Source organism: Copidosoma floridanum, unplaced genomic scaffold, assembly GCF_036245765.1.
Source record: "Copidosoma floridanum isolate Cflo_tuat_1 unplaced genomic scaffold, Cflo_Japanese_pri ptg000005l, whole genome shotgun sequence".
NCBI classification, from domain to species: Eukaryota; Metazoa; Arthropoda; class Insecta; order Hymenoptera; family Encyrtidae; genus Copidosoma; species Copidosoma floridanum.
Genome location: NW_028321882.1, coordinates 4,870,239 through 4,885,956, shown reverse-complemented (window position 1 = coordinate 4,885,956; position 15,718 = coordinate 4,870,239). Strand labels below are relative to the sequence as shown.

The following is a 15,718-nucleotide window of genomic DNA, read 5'->3' as shown; positions in this document are numbered from 1 at the left end:
GGCCAGAGAAGATCACCCTGAGGTATCCAGGCAGTCACAATTGTTGTTAACTTCAGTCAAGAAAGAGTTTACTTAAGAAGTTCACCGTTCTTTTTTGGGGCCACCGGACGCTAAACTACCTTGCCAACAAATATATTAGAACTTAACAGAGTTGACAGAAAACAGCCTTTAGGGGTCACAAAAGTCGTGAGTATGCTAATAGTCGCAACAGGGTATATTGTAAAGAAAACTTCAAATGTATCTAATGAATACAATTTGAGGCGTCAAGAAACTGACGCAGAAAATTTATCAAGATTAGAACAGCCAAAATTGCTAAACAAAGAATCCTTTACGTGAGGGATCAGCTTTTCATTTTACCCTCACAGTAATCACTTAAATTTTTAAAGATCTAAATTAAAATTTTTAAATAAGTAGAAAACATATTTGTATTTTTGTGGCAGTAAAAAATGTAGAGATTAAGCTTCAGGACTTTGTTGCTCTGATAATAAAGTTGTGAGATAAGAGAAAAAAAATTTTTTTTTAATATAAATTTTTTGGGGGTTTGAAACCTTAACAGCTTTAAAAAATAGCCTTTTTTGTAAATAATACGGGAGAAACTGCAAATCAACCGTTTCTTATGGCCAACGATTATTTTATGGCATAAGGAACGCATGGTACTTTTCAGCATAATTATAATTTTTTAATTTTTACAGCTTATTATTTGACTAAATAAACTGTATGGATTGCAAACAAATATTTTTTAATAAGAAGACTTTTGTTCAGAGAAGTGTCAGGAATAAATGTAAAATTTTTTAACTGAAAAACGTTTCACATTTTATGTCAACACACTACGGTGTTTCATTTAGTAAGTCTCGGGGAAGCCGAGACGGGGGGCTGTTAGTATTTTCTAAAATGAATATATAAAAGTACATCTTGCGTTTAAAATATGAAAAATAACTATTCCTTAATTTCGTACTTAATTAATGAAAAAAAAAAAATTAATGCTTTCAGTCCGTAGAATAAACTGAAAATATAAAATTCACCTGATTAATAATCACTTTATCCTATAAATCAGGAGAGTTATATTTTTTAAAATTATTATATATCATGTGCGTATTTAAATTTAATGCGTAGTTTAAAAAAAAAAAAAAAAAAAAAAAAAAATTGCGCTGCTGAGATTCGAAGATTAAGTGAGCAAAATCACCATGTGCGCTAGCCTACTCAGCTACCGACAACTTCCTCCTACGTGATACTGAAGCAGTATATAAGTTGTTAGGGAAGGCTTGAATTAACCATCTGGGGGAGGCTGGAGTGGGGAAGCTAAAGAGAGAGCTGAGGTGGGGCCTACTTTAAGCAGCGCGCTGCTGTACTGGCGAATGAGCATTAAGATCTTCTGCGCATGTGCAACTTCGCAGTACCGTCTGGCATCACTGGGCTGCATGTTAGAAGTGAATCAAATAGAAATAAGAAAAAAAAGACCGTTGACTTGGGTACTGACGTTAAACGCAGCATATTATTAATTACTATCTCCAGAAGTACACTTGCGTAAGATTATATCCATTGTTGTAATCAACTTTGTAAGATCAAGCAACTGCGTGCACGAACAACTTACAATCACAGAAGTAAGTAAGGCTAAGGAAAACTATAAATTGTTAAGACATTGTAAATGCTTATTTGAAACTTTTATAATGCGAGTATTTATAAAAATTAACAATTTCCATCTTCACCAAATTTGTTAAATTTTCAGATAAAACGGAACTTCGTTGTTAATTATTATTATTTAACTGATTTAAATATTAAAAAATTAAAAATATCCATGTAATATTTAAATTTGTCTTATCATGTAAAATTTTTCATGTAATACACTAATTTATGTTTTGTTCACTATTCCATGATCATTTTTATATTCACATACATAAGAATCTTAAGCTCTAAATCATACAATGTGAGTATACATATTATTTAATGTTGCAAAGCCTATTTGCAAAATTCAGTATAATAAGTAATACTTCTACCGTTGTAGAATCTCTAAGCTCTTTAAGTACAAATTCAGCAATCGCAGTTAGTTTTTTCATTCACGCAATACCTTCATGTATCTGATTTTCTCAGCAACGTTTGTATTACAGTATCAACGCTTAAGTCTTCAACTTTTGCAGATATTCAGTATTTAGCTAAATACTATTTGTTCTGATAACTTAATTTAACATTATGTATAGTACTATATGTATTAGAATCAGTAGACTGTTTCTACGAAACATTATCTACAACGGTCATCACTTCACAATTTTTGAATTCTTGCTTAAATTGAAGTGTATTATCTTTAGATTTTTAATTTTTTCAAGGATAAATTAAGTGTTGAAAGAAGAATTATTCAATATTTTTTAATTATTATAATTCGACATGTTTCAGAGAATTTTCTGGTGCATTAATAATTTAAAAAGCTGCTTGTAGAATATTACTTGTATTCAAATAAGACGTCAAACGACGATTGGAAAATTATTGAAAACAACGTCCAATGTTAATACTGTCATATTTTTGTATTCATTTAAGAACAAAAATCACGCTTCGACTGTATAGACAACGCTCTGGCCCTCATTAGGCTCCAACTCTCACGAATGGGATTAGGGATGGGACGTCGTCCAAACAGTCAAATCGTTGTTTTTGTTTTTTAAAAACTACAAAAATACGACAATACCACTATTAGACAGTGTTCCTTATAACTTATCCTCATTGGATTAATTGTCGTTCTTGTCAAATATTAGAATTCCTTAAATTTACCAAAATAAGACGTCTTATTTTGTCGTCTTACTCCATCAATCCTATTAGTAGATGTTATCACAGGAATAAAATCAATTAAAACAACAACTTTTTAAAGTATAAGAATACTAGATGCTTTCCGTAGATGTTTTTTACTATTTTAGAATATCTCTTTGCATTAATTGCATTAGTAACAAATATTGCAAAAACTCAACACACAGAAGTGAAAAACTTTTAAGGTATACAATTTATGTATTTCCCATATTTTGTTTCATCAAATGTGATTTTGTAATGAAAAAAGTTGATAACCACTATCAATTAACGTTTTAGGAAATTTACCATAATTTCTTGACTATAATCTTTTTTTTCTGACAAAAAACTATATTTTAACTTAATTTAAGTGACTTTAGGAATTCCATTTTTTTTTAATTTGTAACCAAAGAAACAAATTTTTTAGTTTCAAAAACGATAACTTTTGAAAGTTGGAAGCTTTTGAAAAAAGTGAAAATAACAGACACAAAATTTCTATTATACAGCAAACAATTTAGCGTTGAAACTTAATCCACAATCAGTTGCCTTAAAAAAACTTCTACAATTCTATTTTTAGAATGCTTTTAAAAAGTTGTCTTCACTCTCTAAAAATGCCTCTCCACTGACAAAAAAAAATACATCGCAGTTGTTTAATTTTTTCTACAACATACAACAGTCTTATAAAAATGAGAGGTAGACACACAGCAAGATTTTCTCACATTCTGTACATTCCAAGACTTTTGAATATTATATAGATAAATGAAAACAGTACATTCAATGATTATGAATATTATTAAGCCCTGCCCTTAATTTAACACTAAAGGTTGTGGACTGTACTCTCACACTCATCTACTGGCTGTGGGACCAGCAGAGAATCCAACTGTTCATTTGTTTATAGGAAAAAAAAGGAAGAAAATCCTATAATATTTTCGGGACTCAGTGTTTATCTTTTTTCTAGCAGCTTAAGTTTAATTGATTTAATAGTTTGAGCAGTCTTCATTTTATTTAACTTTTTTCAAAATTATTTTATTCTTAATTACTCGTACAAAAAAACAAAAGAAATGAACAAAAAATAAGTCACTACTAAGTAAGTTATTTGAGTAAATAAGTTCTGCACTTAACGAGTAGCAGTGGGCTACTAACTAAAATACCGAGCGAAGAAGTGCCCCTCTTGCGAGGTTTCAATCAAAACTTCTTTGCCTCACACACTATAAGACTAGCACTTGCTTACTTTATGTGCTTAAGCTTAGTAGCTTGCTTCGGTTGTCACTTGATACTTTCAAGATGCATGAAGTACACAGTCAGCTTTGTTGGGAAACATTTTTTTTAAGGATGGCTTTTTTGAAAGCTTTAATACTTGATCATTAAGGAAGAGAAGATTAATTTTAATCACTTTGATACGACTTTTGAACGAAGAGGGTCACGGTCTTTAATAGTTATATTGTCACTGGTGTTGCTTTTGTTCTCCGTGTTTGTATTGGTATTTAGGTTTTTTATTTTTTTTATCTTTAAATTTTGAGGCTGCTAAGTCATGCAGTAAACTATTGTACTTTTTATGTCTTCGACCCACTCAGCATTTCTATATGTTATATAAACAGGAATAACATCTTCCCGTCTTTGTTGTTTGGTTTAAAAATAGATATCCTTAATTCAATATTTGTATTTTAAGAATTCAACAATATAGTTAGAACTATAAGGTTATTTTACAGTCCTTGCACGATTTACTCTAACAAATCGTAACATCCGAAATGTTTCATCATCCTTGTTAGCTTCAGGTGTTGCTTGCATTACGTTAATTGCAGATCTTGTTAATGTTGCCTAATTACTCACATCTTCTGGTAGTTGAACTTGTAAGTCCATAAGCACTTGTAACGTTAGAACTCATTTCAAGCCACAATCTCTGCCTCCAGTGGTTAACTCATAACCACCTTATAACTAGAATCGTTTACAGTACAAGATTCTTGCTTTATAAAATAGACAACTCTAAAAAATTTTTAAATTTTCTATGGCATTTATCAGCTATAACTTTCCCATGATAATTTGCTCAATCAGCGTCCATTAGCAATTACGATTCTTCGGTCTTGATACTACTTTGGTCTACGATGTATATTATAAGAGGCGGTGAATACTCAATCACTGTTTACACTCACCTAGACTTCGCGAGAAAGAAAGGCTGGAGAGAAAGGGGCGGGAGTCATAATACATGTGAGAGAGAAAAAGAAGAAGGAGAGACAAGCGTTTTGATATGAGTATTAGCAAGAAACGCTCTTGGCCATCAAGTTAGAGGAGACAAGGTACATGTAGCGTACATACGTGCGTCTCTTGACTGCAAAGTATACCTAGTCACCAAGGGACAGCCTCACCATCGCCTTGTCAACTCCTGACACCTTACATTTGCGAACAAGTGACTTGCCAGCAAGATACCAGGCTGAGAATTCTTGTTGAGACACCATCTGCTCGTCCAACAAGATTAAAGACAAGGTTCTGAAAATCCAGGTAAACGCAGTGTGCATGTGAAAAAGTGTGTTAGCTTTGTTAACTTTCTCTATGCGTGACAGAACTATTGAATGCCATCGGCTCTGAGAGGAAAGCCTTCCACCGGCCATACGTGCCTTATAATCAGCATAATCGAGCAAAATACACCCATACACACACGCATACGCACACGCTTGCTTTTGTATCAGTGGAATAAATAGAGATTTAGTGCTTGAGATTATCCAATGATTGCGTTCTGCCTTGCGCAAGCCTTTTTTTACATGAAGCCCTTTTGGCTATTCTTTATTTACAGGCTTCATTTCAAGATCATGACGTAAAAAGAAGAGTTGTAAGCTGAGTACTAGCCTCATCCTGCCACCTCCACGGGGTATTTGTCTGTGAGATCCTCCTTTCTCCAAATTTGTAAAGTTTTAACATATAGTCTCAACAATATTTTTCTGAGTGACTTAAGAAAAAGCTTCCGTAAGACCTTTTTAATTTTTAAAACGACAGGTGTTTTACTTATCACGATGACATTTATAAAGACAGTATATTAAGTCTTTTAGGAGATGACAGTATAGCATGCCCTTCATAAAGTGTTACTAATATTTAGCTTACTTTTAGTTGCTTTAATTTCAAATAATTACAGTCTAGTTTACCAATCAATCTCAACAGTCTTAAGACACATGTGACTTAATGACAACCTTTGCAGATAAAATAAACTATACTCTTTCGTTTGTATGTAAGGCAATATTTCGTTATAATTAGATTGTTGATTAGCTTTACTCTATAAAAGTTCTCATAATTATAAGTTTTACTGCTACTGTTATTAAGACTAACGTACACTTTCCCTATCGATATTTTATCAATTGATTGATTTAAAAGGGTACAAAATCTCATAGTAGCAGAAAATAAAAAGCAGTATTTTAATTTATTAGTTTATTTTTATTGCAGTTTAAATATTTGTTGTTATTTTTATTTCAATTATTTCGGGGTTCTTCTGTTATTTTGCCAAAGTCGGGTGCTTTAGATTGTTGATTTTTTACAATCATGGTAGTACTTGTTTGCGTTAATGTACTGGAAGTTGAGGTTATATTCTTCTGAATACGTGGGGTAATTATAAATTTCTCACTCATTCAGTATTTTCTTAAAATTTTATCTTTATTAAACAGGGTTCCAAATTCGGTTGTATGTATTGATATACTTACAATGTTTATGAAATAATTAAAATTACCATGGTCATAAGTGTCTATTTCGGTTTATATATTTTGAATTCCAAAATCTGCCTTATCTGTATTAAAATTTATAGTTTTCATCAAAATTATGTATCAGCTTGTTCGAGATTAACGTTCTCCTCAGTCTTGATCAAATATTCTTAAAGACTTAAATTTATTTCTTTTGTAAGCTCTTTTTTTCAATAACCAACCATATTAATATTACTTGTAGTTTTAAGTTAGTCTCTAAAAACTTCATCATTTAAATCTTCATTAAGCATGACAGAAGCAACGGAGATCTCAGTATTTTTTGCTACGTACGAGTTAGTATCAGTATTTGAGTCTACATCCATTTTAGTCAGTCCTTGTCATCTTTCACTTCGTCTAGGGTTATACACTGGTGGTTGAGTATCTTCTTCTGGAAATTTTTCAGTATCACTATGGTTATTTCTAGGAAACATACATATATTAGATAATCTACTAAAATTATCTATATCTCTTAATAAAAATTGTGGCATTCCATCATTTTCAGCACAATTTATTTTGTTCCAGTAAATTCTGTATTTGGATCACTAGCGTGTCATGTTAAAGCGAATAATTTTGAAATATTTACCTTTAATTGTCTAGAATATTTGAATAAGTTTATATTGACATTCCTTTATATACTTAATCGAAATGCGAACGATATCTGTAGCTGTGGAATTTTGTTTGTGCAAGTCCTCGAAGTAATCACACTATAGTCTAATTTTTGCCGTTTTTTGTTTGTTTTTAAACTTAGGGATCGTGTCAGGCACTTGGTCAATTTAGGAACTTTTTCTTTTTCTGATTTGGTCAATCTCCTAGGTTTTGTTCTTTCTACTGTCTCCTTCAAGGTTGTTGACAAAATTTTAGGTTTGATGGTTTAATTAGACGTTGTTACTGTTTCTTCTTTTTGACTTTGTAAATCTATTTTTTTTTTCTTCACTATTTCTTTCGACCCTTCATCATCACTCTTAGTAAAGGTAGCCCATTATTTATATTGCTTTTTGCTTACAGAAATGGTCTCACTGAATTTCTAAATAATGCTTAAGCGTTTGTATTGAGTTTTCCTGACTGGTATTCATAGGTATATTCATAATCGATAAATTTAGGCACCTAGCACGTTGTAAGCTGTCCTGGATCTTATTAAAGGGCTCATGGTCACCTACAAAGACTAACATTTTTCCTAGTAAAAAAAAACAGAAATAATGCATTGCTTAAAGTGCAGCTGAGTATTCCTTTTAAATAGTAGAACAATCCATTTTGGTTTTATTCAAAGTTCTTGATATATATGTAACAGAGTGTTTAAATCCTTTTTTTTCTTGACTCAATGCTGCTCCAATAGCGTAGTCAGATAAATCTAATGTTAACTTGAATAATTTACTAAGGCCAGAAAATAGCAATACAAGTTCTTGACATTGATGATATTTTAGTATTGACAAACTTCTTTGTTGCACTCCAGCCAATTAAAATTTTTTCTTTTTTTTTAACAGATATGACAGTGGCTTTGCTATTTCCAAAACATCCTACATAAAATGTCTATAGTATTCTGCTTGTCATAAAAATTGTCTAATATTTCTTATAGATTTTGGTTAGAAAAATTTTCTAATGGCTTGTATCTTTTTAAGATCTGGCTTAATCCTTCAGTGACTAACACGTACAAGGAATACTATTTTTTTCACAAAAATTCAACTTCATCTATGTCAAGTATTATACTCGCAGATAGTAAGTAGTTAAAAAGTAACCTCCCTCCACGGTCCTGATAGATTAAATTTTTTGGGTAAATGATAATACTAATTAAATACACTAACATTTTTACGTTTGATAAACCTCTTCATATAAAATATATCAGTCGTTGGAACGTGGCATATGCGTTTTTCAAGCCTTTGGGAATTTGTCCATACTGATAATGTCCTTGGGGTATTAGAGATGAATTATATGGTAATGATAAAAGCTCAGTTATTCCATTCTCAAATTTTTTTGTTACGTGTTCTTCAAAAACTTTTTTTGTACCAGTGGGTACATAAAGGTAATTGTTGAATTAAATGTTGTACTCTAGTGGGATTTCATATGACATAAGATAAATACAGGGTAAAATAAATATGGCAATAGTTACAAATATTACAGTTACTACGGCATATTTTGGCTAACTCACTTTCTAATAATAATCGAAACATAATAGCAACAGACTGACTGTCTTAAATTTGCTGTATTGATTGCTTACGGACACCTGACAATATTCTCCTTCTAACGATTGGTATCAGTCTGCTAGAAGCAACGCCAAAAAAATGTCCATAACCGTGTACGCAAGTACGTTAGGATATAGTATATTACATAAATGGGCAAAAAAATTATACCAATTGATGCTTGATTGTATGGTTACTATGCAGGTAAGGCCACATGGGTAATAATAGCTTACTTTCTCACCAAGCTCAGAAAATCATTCTGTACTTTTTTCTGTACTAACTCCACACTGTGTGGATTACTGAACTCTATATTTTTCTTACAACTTCAAGGAATTTTGACAATACAGAGTTGTTATGTTGTATGCAATTTTACTTCTTTAAGCTTTAGTTGTACGTTGACTTAGTTGACAAATGTCTCTTCGTTTTTTCTTAAGGCAATTGTTTATTTTCGCGACAATGCCAACTATAAATTTTTAATTAAATAGCCAACGGCGTATCGCGATATCGACTTTTATGCCGCCGGATCAAAATATTGCCTTTACAGCGTCAAAAGCGTTTCTTCGAGGGTTTGACAAAATCTCGCAAGAAACTCGAGAATATAATTAAATCACGCACTCGTTTTGTTTAACTTTTAAAATCAGATTTATTAACAAACAGGTAACAATAAATATAAACTTAATAATATAACAAAAATATGTGTGCTTGCTTGCTTGTTTGAAAAACGGAATAAAGAAACAACTGAAAGTATTAACAAGATTAGATTAGAAGAAAAAGAACAATAAAACAGAACAATCTTTGAGCTAAGCGAGACTCGGTAAGTTCGACGTTAAAAGTCGCAAAAGGTCGTTAACGGCGCAACTATGCTTTGCTGAGCGATTGATCTGCTCGAGAGACAAAGCCTAACTACTCGTGCCTGCGAGCGAGAAAAGCCAGTATAGCCGAAATTTTACTTGCTGGTAAATTTACATGTAAGTGTAAAAGCTAGTTCATGGATGTGACGTTTAAGAATGTGTTTGAGTTCGGCCGTACTCTCTCGCAACCAGCAACAGCAGCTTCAGGGTCTTTGTTTACATTTTAAAAACGCGTTCTCGTGAACATACCGCCCACCTTGCTGTATCACAGCAAATTAATTATTAAAAAATATAAGTTCTTATATGTATGCAACTCAAAAAAAAGAAAAAATTAATATAAAATTCATGAAAAAGAAAAAAATGTAAAACTGAAATTTCTCTCATATGCTAGGGCAAGACAAGCGAATGAGGATCGCTCATCCTCTTAGAATATGTAAATAAGTTTTACAAAAGTAAAAAATACATAACGAATCTTCGATTAGAAAAAAATTGTTTGAAAAAAAAAAAATCGATACTAGTACATTCTTTTAAATTATTAAAATGTCAATTTTTTTTGTTGAATTTGCTGAAATCACTTCACATGGATTGTTAAGAAGTTGTATTTGTTAATTGTAGCTGCTGGTAGGTATCATTAACGTCCGTGTTGACTGGGAGCTTTATTAGCTTAACGATAGGGCGTACAAAGCTACTATCAGCCGTCTTGACAGTGACTGCTCTGACGAGTCCGTCCTTACCAGGATGGAGCGTCGTGACTCTTCCAAGTGGCCACTTCGTTGGCGGAGTAAGATCATCCCTTAACAGTACAATATCATCTATTTGTAGATTGGGTTGAGGATGTAACCACTTGTTACGTTGCTGAAGCTGTTGTAACACCTCGCCTCTCCAACGTTTCCAGAAAGAGTTGCGCATTTGGCATAGCAAATTCCAGCGATTACTAGTGCTTAACTGCAACGTTTTCTCGACTTCTTCTGGATGTGAGAGGCACGATGAACCAATGAGAAAGTGCCCTGGTTTTAAAGCTGTTAGTTCGGTGGGCTCTGTACTCAATGGGGATAGAGGGCGAGAGTTTAGACAAGCTTCGACTTTAGCTGCCAGCGTAGAAAGCTCTTCAAAAGTAAGCTTGGAGTCGCCAATTACTCTTTTGAAGTGATACTTGAAGCTGCGTACTGCAGCCTCCCATAGGCCGCCAAAGTGGGGCGCTCGTGGTGGAATAAACTTCCATGTTGTGCCTCTAGTTGCAAGTTGACCAGCTACCGTTTTGTTGAACTCAGAGGTCTCAGAAAACATGCGGCCGAGCTCCGCCGATGCCCTTTTAAATGTTGTTGCGTTGTCTGAGTAGATCGTGTCGCAGACTCCTCGTCGAGCTGTGAAGCGATCAGACGCAGCCATGAATGCGTCGGTCGTAAGATCAGACACGATCTCGATGTGGACAGCTCTGACTACAAAGCAAACAAAAATTACTAAATAACCTTTCGTGCTTTTTGCACCCCGACCTTTGGAGAAAAACACTGGGATTGGCCCTGCGTAGTCTATCCCAGTTATGGCGAATGGACGTAGTGGAGTAACTCTTTGAGCTGGTAGTGCAGCCATCTGCTGATGTCCACTTTTCTGGTTGTGTCTGATGCACTTGTAGCAATTCCGGTAGACTCGTGTGACGAGCTGATGGGCTCGTGTGATCCACACAGTTCGGTACAACTGTGAGAGCATGAGTTGTACTCCTCCATGCAGTGTCTTAATGTGTGTATCTTGGACAAGTCGCTTTACAATTGTGTCATTGCCAGGCAGGACGATAGGGTGTCGCTCACTGTATGGAAGTGGAGCATTTTCTAAACGGCCGCCAACTCTAATGAGGCCAATCTCGTCTAAGTAAGGTGCCAATCGTACCAAATTGCTTCGCTTAGAAAGTGGTTTGTTGGCCTGTAGCTGCTCCAATTCGATGGAAAAATGTCGACGTTGTAGTGCTCTAAAACAAGAGGCAGAAGCCCAAGAAAGCTCTTGAGCAGATAAGTAAGTGTATTGACGTTTGTCAGTTACCTGACGAGCGTTGAGTATCCATCGCGCGCAATAGGCGAGGATACGGCGTATCTTAGCAAAACTAGAGAAGCGTTGCAGATATATCAGACAGTCGTCGTCGACATGCTTTTGTAAAGCTGCCTCCTGCATTACCAATGCTTGAATGTTCTGTTGATCGGCGTAGTCATCATCTGTTGTTGAAGGCCATGTCGATTGTGGTGATGTCATCCATATGGGTCCTGACCACCACAGGCTATGTTCGGAGAGTTGCTGAGGTGTAAGTCCTCGAGTTGCGCAGTCGGCAGCATTGTACGAGGACATTACATGTCGCCACTAAGCTTGTGGATACAAAGATGTAATTTCGCTTACTCGATTGGCGATGAAGGTTTGCCATCTTGATGGATGACCTTTTAGCCAATTCAGCACGACTTTGGAGTCGGACCAGAAGTGAATGTACTGCGGTTGTCGATGCAGCTTAGGTAGCAGGTGCTTAGTTAGGCGTACAAGCAACAGTGCTCCACAGAGCTCCAACCGAGGAAGAGTCTCCATTTTTGTTGGAGCGACCTTTGTTTTGGCCATAAGAAGAACCGAAGATTGACCAGGAACTACAGCGTAGACTGCTGCAGCGTAGGCTTGCTTTGAAGCGTCAGCAAAACCGTGAAGCTGCCAAGAAAATGTTTCAGAACAACCTATCCATCTGGGCACTTTAATGACGTCTAATTTTGTCAGAGAGTTACGAAACTTCATCCACTGCTGCAAGAGATCTCCTCGAATCGGTACGTCCCAATCGAACTTATTGATCCATAGATCCTGCATCATGATTTTTGCAGTTACGATGACTGGTGCAAGCCAACCTAATGGATCAAATAATTTAGCAGTTTCTGAGAGAATAATTCTCTTTGTTATGATCGATGAAGAGGGTGCTATTGTAGGTTTGAAAATAAAATTATCGGCTTGAGGAAGCCACCTGAGACCTAGCGTTGATACCGCCTCGTCCACGTCAACGGGGACCTCATCAATGTTGCCAGCTACAATTCCATCAAGAAGACTTGGATTATTTGCTGACCATTTACCCAACTCTATCCCTGCTGATGCTATAAGCTGGATCAGCTGATCACGTCGTTCGATAGCTAAGTCGACTTCGTCCGCGCCTCCGAATATGTCGTCCACGTAGATTTGATGGTCCAGAAGCTTGGATGCCTCTGGATGCGTCGTACGGCCGTCCTGAGCCAGCTGTTTGAGTACTCGAAGAGCCAAATAAGGTGCTGGAGCCGTGCCGTAGGTGACGGTAAGCGCTCTATAATCCTGCAAAGGCTGTTCAACTGAGGGTCGCCACACAAGGCGCTGCCAGTCTGCATTATCAGGATGAATCAGAATCTGTCGAAACATTTTGATAATATCAGTAACAAAAACTAATTTTTGGAATCGCCATCGAGTTAAGACGATTGTGATGTCCGCTTGAAGTTTTGGACCTGGAGACAGTGCATCATTAAGCGAACATTTACTTACATCCTTTTGGGAAGCATTGAATACTACCCTGATTTTTTCAGGCTTATCTTGTCTAAAAACTGCATGATGAGGCATGTAGTAAGCTTCACGTGAAATTTGATTTAACGGGACTAATTCCATGTGCTTTAAATCCAAGTACTCCTGCATGAAAGCCTTGTACTTGTCGGCGAGGAGTAGATTTTTGTTTAGACGCTTTTCAGAGCGAAAGAGACAAGCTACGGCTATATCTCGCGAACCAGAAAACGAGACTTGCTTAAAAAATGGCAGTCAAACGACGAAACGACCTTGAGGGTTACGAGCATAAGTAAGAGAGAAGTAATCTTCACAAAATTGCTCTTCTGGGGTGAGGTGTCTTTCTTGAGGGACCTCCTCTATCTCCCAGAATTTCTCCATGAATTTATCGAGAGAGGGTTCAGTGTATGTGTGAAACACCTGAACTGAAGAATGATGACACGATTGACTATTCGCAGGAGCTCCTGTCAGAATCCATCCGAACACAGAGTTCTGAGCTATTGGGGTTCCCGCTGGACCTTTCACTAAGCCGTCAATGATGATTGATGAATAAACATCTGCACCGAGGATGCAATCGATTCGACTTGGCTTAAAGAATAAAGGATCGGCCAGTTTGAGACTTTTCGTATGTGACCATTGGTTTTGATCAACTTCGACTTTTGGCAAGAGATTAGTGAGTTTGTCCAACACCAAAGCCGAAAACTGAATGACAAAATTTTTATCGACGTTAGAGAGCAGTGAGATACTTACTTCCTTTCGAGCGATCGAAGTTACCTCAGCTCCCACGCCAGTTATCAAGCGAGAGATTTTCTGAGCTTTGAGTGAAAGCTGCGAAAGCACATGTTCCGCGACGAATGATCTCTCAGCTCCTGGATCGATGAGAGCACGCACAGTGACCTTGTTGCCATGTGCGTCTGCTAGCGCTACAGATGCAGTAGCCAAAAGAATTGATTTGCCTGCTGAAACACTCTTAACAATTCTCTGACTCGAAAAATGGACTGAAGAAGCGTCTCTAGAGTCAGACGATGACAAAGAGTCGTTTACAACTGCAGGTTTTGATGTCGATCCTTGAGAATCGTTATGTAACCTTGTGTGGTGTTTGCCCTGACAGACAAAGCATCGTTTAGGCGAAGGGCAATGCTTGGCAAAATGAGAAGTTTGAAGACAATTCAAACACAACTTTTTTTTTTGCAAAAATCATATCTTTGAGACAAGCTTAAATTTTTAAAGTTTTGACATGCGAAAAGATAGTGCGTTCCACGACAGCAGAGACACGATGCATTTTTCTTGTTTGAGGTAACTTCTGTTGTGTGCGCAGCTATCGATTTTGATTTGTTCGATGAATTTTGCGAGCTTGACTTCGACTGAGAGTTCGAGCTACTTGAGGTGGTAGGTAAAGCTGCTTCTAACACACGAACGAGCCTTTCGAGAAATTCGGTGAGCGAGTTATATGTCGGATATTCGTTACCCTTATCAGCCTCTCGTTCCCACTCTAAGCGCGTTGATGTATCGAGCTTACTTACTATATGATGCGTTAGCCACAACTCTCCCATTCTTTCAGCGGGAATACGCAAATTTTCAAGAGCTTGTTTGGTCTCGCGCACGACGTCCATAATGCGATTTATTTCAGCGAACGATTTCTTTTGCATAGACGGGCATGAAATAATTTGAGACATGTGTGTTGCGAGAAGAACTTTTTTGTTGTCGTAACGATCTTGAATTGACAACCAAGCACTTTCATAGTTTTCGGCAGTAATCTGAAGATTTTTGAATCGATTAGCCGCTTCACCTTCGAGCGAGAGAATTAGGTATTGCAACTTCAAGATTGGCGGAATGGTAGGAGCGTCATGTACAAGCGCGATAAACATTCCCTTGAATGTTTCCCATTCAAGTTGCTTACCCGAAAATTTTGGCAGCTCGATTTTTGGTAGAGGGGATCTATAGGAGGAGCTTTCCATAGTTATATCGACATAATTATTATCACCCTGTAACGATGACTGATTGCGTCCTGGATTTATTACTCCTAAAATCAAAGTCTTCGTATTTGTATATTGTGCAATCGCTGAGGAATAATAGTCTTCCTCGAAATATTTCTCGTCCTTAAATCTTTCGTTTGATGCTAGAAGTTTCTTGTGCGGCTTATAAAATTCGTTCCACTGTTTTTCTAAATTTTCGAGTTGCGTTTTAAACCAACCAATCGAACGCTTTTCTTTAGGAGTTTTTAACATTGTTTTTTGGAAATCCATAACGAGTTCGAAGTTAACTAATTGCTCTTCAAGTAATTCTTCCATATTATTGATGAAATGCCAAAGAAACGCTGAACTTGTGAAAACAAAATAATGCTCACGAACGAAAAAAAAGGTGCGATATAAACAAAAGGAAGCAAATATTCCGTTACGTACAAGGCTAGATGTATAAGCATTCAAAAATTCGAGACCCTTTGGAATCTAAATAAATAACCGACCTATTTGGCCTTGAAAACGACGAGTGCGAGATGTTTTAAAAACAAAGGAGCGAGATGAAGAGAGCGAAGAGGCACTGTACCTTAGCCGAAGCAACGTATGACAACACCGACCTCTCCCACCAACTCCAGCTCATCAAAATACCGCTGAAGATACGCTGGTCGAGCTGAGTTGTATGAGCCGATGAATAAGGAGGCCTTGAAATGATAAGC

General features: G+C 36.2%; 2 protein-coding genes across 2 annotated transcripts; both read right to left on the bottom strand.

Moving 5' to 3' along the window:
• Positions 1 to 10,098: 10,098 nt before the first annotated feature.
• On the bottom strand, positions 10,099 to 11,844 carry LOC149375655 (uncharacterized). Its single transcript, XM_089598078.1, has one exon. The coding sequence runs from the start codon at positions 11,842 to 11,844 to the stop codon at positions 10,099 to 10,101; it is 1,746 nt and encodes a 581-aa protein (XP_089454204.1).
• A 12-nt stretch (positions 11,845 to 11,856) lies between these two features.
• Positions 11,857 to 15,335, bottom strand: LOC149375654 (uncharacterized). Its single transcript, XM_089598077.1, has 5 exons — positions 14,426 to 15,335; positions 13,795 to 14,000; positions 13,317 to 13,746; positions 13,033 to 13,259; positions 11,857 to 12,900 (listed from the first exon to the last, which is right to left on the bottom strand). Exons 1-5 carry the CDS (start codon positions 15,333 to 15,335, stop codon positions 11,857 to 11,859), a joined length of 2,817 nt encoding a protein of 938 aa, XP_089454203.1.
• Between the last annotated feature and the right edge of the window lie 383 nt (positions 15,336 to 15,718).

Bases quoted from the DNA above. Each gene is read 5' to 3' on its own strand.
- LOC149375654 (XM_089598077.1), bottom strand. From the start codon at position 15,335: ATGGAAGAATTACTTGAAGAGCAATTAGTTAACTTCGAACTCGTTATG. The intron at 14,001-14,425 runs GTAGCTCGAACT...GTGTTTCAGCAG, and splicing joins AGCTTTACCTACCACCTCAA to GCAAATCAATTCTTTTGGCT. The intron at 13,747-13,794 runs GTAAGTATCTCA...TTTGTCATTCAG, and splicing joins CTTCGATCGCTCGAAAGGAA to TTTTCGGCTTTGGTGTTGGA.
- LOC149375655 (XM_089598078.1), bottom strand. From the start codon at position 11,844: ATGTCCTCGTACAATGCTGCCGACTGCGCAACTCGAGGACTTACACCT.